This window comes from Helianthus annuus, chromosome 17 (assembly GCF_002127325.2).
Source record: "Helianthus annuus cultivar XRQ/B chromosome 17, HanXRQr2.0-SUNRISE, whole genome shotgun sequence".
Classification (NCBI taxonomy): Eukaryota; Viridiplantae; Streptophyta; class Magnoliopsida; order Asterales; family Asteraceae; genus Helianthus; species Helianthus annuus.
In genome coordinates this window covers 20681288-20685503 of record NC_035449.2, presented here as the reverse complement: position 1 = coordinate 20685503, position 4216 = coordinate 20681288, and the positions used below count along the sequence as shown (strand labels likewise).

Sequence of the window (4216 nt, the reverse complement as noted above, 5' to 3'; positions counted from 1 at the left end):
TTGTTCTTAGGAATTCTCGTTTCTTGCATCTAGAAGTCTTAATGGTAGGGCATCCCTCATCGTGTATCATGTTTTTATATGTTTGGTTTTCAAGCAAATTACTACTTTTGTTCCTAGGAATTCTCCATTTATGATTATATACTCTCCATACCAATCAAAATCACTTATTAGTTTCTTTCACTTTTGGTCCTTGTAAAATTCTAAAATGAAAAACTGAAAACCAAAAAAGCTAGAGTCACGGTATTCACACATTACCAAAATGATATATTTGTTCTCCTTTTCATTGTAGATATAGCAACCTCACAAGTTATAAACCAAAACCACAATAACTCAAACAAGAGGGACCTTAGTGATAAAATACCCATCATAAATATTATATATACCACCCACAGGCTACCCCTCAAGAATAATATTTAGTCAACGGTGTTACCGATTGAAACCAAGATTTAGATTTGATATGGAAGTGATAAGCGTGAGCATGAGTGTTGTGTACTGCGGTGTTGCGGTTGCGGTGGCGGTATACGGGTGGAGATTTTTGAACTGGGTTTGGTTACGACCGAAGGCCATGGAGAAGAGTCTTAGAGAACAAGGTTTGAACGGAAATCCGTACAAGTTTTTGTTCGGAGACTTGAAGGAGATGGTGCAGATGACAAATCAGGCCAAACTCAAACCAATCAAACTAACCGACAGTATTGTTCCACGTGTCATGCCGTTTAACTATGCATCTGCAAAGACTTATGGTATGTACATATATAGTTTCTTTCGAAGATTAGATATAGCATCATAGTATCATAGTATTCGTAAAAGATGATGTTTCAAGTTGGATCGATAAGCTTTGCTCGAGCTTTATACGTGGTGTCAGTTGTGTCAGGATGGTAAGTGAAGGATTTTGGGGTGCGGTGTTAAATAGGTAAAGTCAAAAATGAGCTTTTTAAATTAAATCTGTCCACCCTAAGCTATTTAAGGGGCTGTTTTGTAGCCTCTGAATGGTCATTAAGAGACTACCTCTTAATGTAACCTTTAAGAATTTTACCAATAAGAAGGTATAAGAATGCGACATGTGATCATTTACCATTCAGAGGTTACCTCTTAACCATTCAGACTTGAGGTTACCTCTTATTCATTCAGAGGTTTTAAACTATTAAGAGGTAGCATCTGAATGGTCATTAAGAGGCTACCAAAGAGCCCCTAAAGTTTATTTGAGAACATGAGTGATAGACTGATAGTTATGACTTAGCAAGAAGTGTATTTTTGAAAGTTTGGCTTACAATTTGTATTATCCTTATTAGTTATTACTTTCGTGTCGTTTTGTTTCTTTCTTCGGATTGTGAGGGTTTACCGCTTCTATTTATCACCTTTGATTTAGACTCCCTACCTAACCCATGTTAGTTATATTAATGTAAGACTTTATATATAATACAATATTATAGCATGCTACTTATATTGTTATATATTGATATGATGGTATTTATATTTAAAAGTAGAATATAATATCGTACATAGTTATATAATAAATAGTTTTATATATAGTTATGATTTTAAAACTAATTAATATATATTATCATATATATGTAACACATAAGTTTTTTGAGTTGGAAGTTTCATTGGGACAGCTTCTCTATCCCAAGGAAAGGTTTTCCCCACATCCTTAAGAAACAAAGGTCGAATTCTAGCCAAGCTTAAGGTTGTAAAATTACTCACGAGTGTGACTCGAACTTGAGCGCACACACGTGTAATGGGGGTTATAACGACTGAAATATTTCTTTATTTCCAAAGTACATGTTAGATGTTGTTGAGTAGTTTTATATATTTATCTTCTAACATATAATTATTAATTTTGCACACTTACATTTTAAATGCAAGTATATATAATCTTGTTGCTATAGGTAGCAATATATTCTTCACCTGGTTGGGGCCAAGACCTCTGGTGCACGTAACAGAACCTCCATTAATACGACAAATATTGGCTAATTATAATCAGTTTCAAAAGCCAAGAGGGAATCCATTAACAAAGATGCTTGCAAGAGGACTTGCAAGTGCTGATGGAGATCAATGGGTCAAACATAGAAAGATCATCAACCCTGCATTTCATGTTGAGAAACTAAAGGTTCCATCTGTGCACGCTTTCTGTTTGATTAAACTAATAGATCGAAAACTGACAATTGTTGTCGTCACTGTTTCTTGCTATAGCATATGTTGCCAGCCTTTCACATTAGTTGCAATGAGATGATCAACAAATGGGAAGGGGTAACAAAAGGAAAATCTGGTGAAGTTGATGTTTATCCTCATCTCCAAACAATGACCAGTGATGTTATATCGCGTACAGCATTTGGTAGCAGTTATGAGGAAGGAAGAAGAATATTTGAACTTCAAGTCGAACAAGCAAAGCTAGTTATAAAAGCCGCACAAGCAATGTATATTCCAGGATCTCGGTGAGTATCTAGTCTTTATTATGTTGAACCATTTTCTTTTCGATGAATAAGACTCGTCTACCTATGTATGATTCTACAGATTTTTGCCAACAAAAAGAAACACAAGGATGAAGGAGATTGACCAAGAAGTAAAGAGTTCGATAAAGAAAATAATCCATAAACGATTAAAGGAAACCGGAGAAAGTACCAAACAAGATTTGTTGGGCTTATTGTTGGATTCAAACAACAAAGAAATCAAGCAACAAGGGAACAACAAATTTGGACTTAGCATTGATGAAGTCATTGAAGAGTGCAAACTTTTCTACTTTGCAGGACAAGAAACTACTACAAATTTGCTTGTTTGGACTATGATCTTGTTAAGTCAACACACGAATTGGCAAGATCGAGCTAGAGACGAAGTTTTAAAACTGTTTGGAGATAGAAAACCAGATATCGACGGGTTAAATCATTTAAAAACCGTAAGTCTCTTACGTCATCCTTTGTCAATACCTGACATCGTAGATATTAATATATGAGTAAACTTGTTTTTACAACAAACTAAATCGTTTTACTTGCAGATCAATATGATCTTGCACGAGGTACTTAGGTTATACCCGCCTGGTGTAGCCCTAGGACGGATGATTCATGAAGAAACTAAAGTAGGAAACTTAACATTGCCATCCGGGTCACAGCTTATGTTGCACCTGATGCTTTTACATTACGACGCTGATATATGGGGTGATGATGTGAACGAGTTCAACCCGGAAAGGTTTGCTGAAGGCGTGTCAAAGGCAACCAAGGGAAAAGCTTCATATTTCCCATTCGGAGGGGGGCCACGTATATGTATTGGACAAACTTTTGCTTTGTTAGAAGCAAAACTCGCACTCGTTATGATTCTAAGACGTTTCTCCTTCGAGCTTTCACCATCATACGCGCATGCTCCACATACCATTATCACCTTGCAACCTCAGTTTGGTGCTCAATTGATTTTGAGTGAGCTTTGATGGTTATCATGACCAAAACTAGCTGCATAAATGTGTTTCTTGTTTAATTTGTCATATAATATTTTGTTGGCCATTTAACTTCGTATTTCATACCATGTATATAACAGTCAATTTTTCATTCCCCCCCCCCCCCCCCCTTATTTAAAGCAAAGGGTTAAATTGGTAATTTACACACGATTAGATGATTTATTTACAACCCAAAACACAAAACAATTGTTCATTTGCTACTTGACAAAATTTAGTAAAACTTGTTTACCCAATTAATGTAGCCCAAATGCTCAAAGGCAAAATTAAAGACATGACCAAATAATCAGCTCAGTAGCCCAAAGAAATTAAGCCTTGTTGTTTTATTAAACTTTACTTTAATTTCTATTATGATTCAACTTTTATCACCAATCACAATCAAGATTTAATCTATACTATATTATATAATAGTCATGTATTTGGGAAGAGTATTTTAAGATACCCAGAATTTAAAGAGTTTTCTGAATTTAATCAATAAAGTAAACTTTAATCCAGGGTCGACCTGTTAGTGTAATTGGGCTAGGTCACGGCTTAGGGCCTCCGAAAAAACTGGGTCTCCAAAATTAAAAAAAAAATCTATATTTATAAAAAAATAATATTAGATTTACGGCTATATTTGTTAACATTAATACAATTGTAGTCTAGTGGTAAGAACAAGATTTGGTTTTTGTAGAGGGCTGGGTTCGAATCCCACCTGCTACCCAATTTCAAAATTATTAATCACGTCACTCACTCTTTTAATAAAGGGTTATAAATGCATCTTTTTAATCACCTCTC

At 35.1% G+C, this 4216-nt stretch overlaps 1 protein-coding gene across 1 annotated transcript; it reads left to right on the top strand.

Annotated features, from left to right (window-relative positions):
• Positions 1 to 393: 393 nt before the first annotated feature.
• LOC110926040 (cytochrome P450 CYP72A219) lies at positions 394 to 3536 on the top strand. Its single transcript, XM_022169801.2, has 5 exons — positions 394 to 740; positions 1887 to 2107; positions 2191 to 2432; positions 2512 to 2890; positions 2990 to 3536. Exons 1-5 carry the CDS (start codon positions 458 to 460, stop codon positions 3413 to 3415), a joined length of 1551 nt encoding a protein of 516 aa, XP_022025493.1. The 5' UTR covers positions 394 to 457; the 3' UTR covers positions 3416 to 3536.
• The last annotated feature ends 680 nt before the right edge of the window (positions 3537 to 4216 follow it).

Coding starts and splice junctions, on each gene's coding strand:
- LOC110926040 (XM_022169801.2), top strand. CDS start 458: ATGGAAGTGATAAGCGTGAGCATGAGTGTTGTGTACTGCGGTGTTGCG. Junction 741..1,886: donor TGCATCTGCAAAGACTTATG/GTATGTACATAT, acceptor TTGTTGCTATAG/GTAGCAATATATTCTTCACC. Junction 2,891..2,989: donor GGTTAAATCATTTAAAAACC/GTAAGTCTCTTA, acceptor TTTTACTTGCAG/ATCAATATGATCTTGCACGA.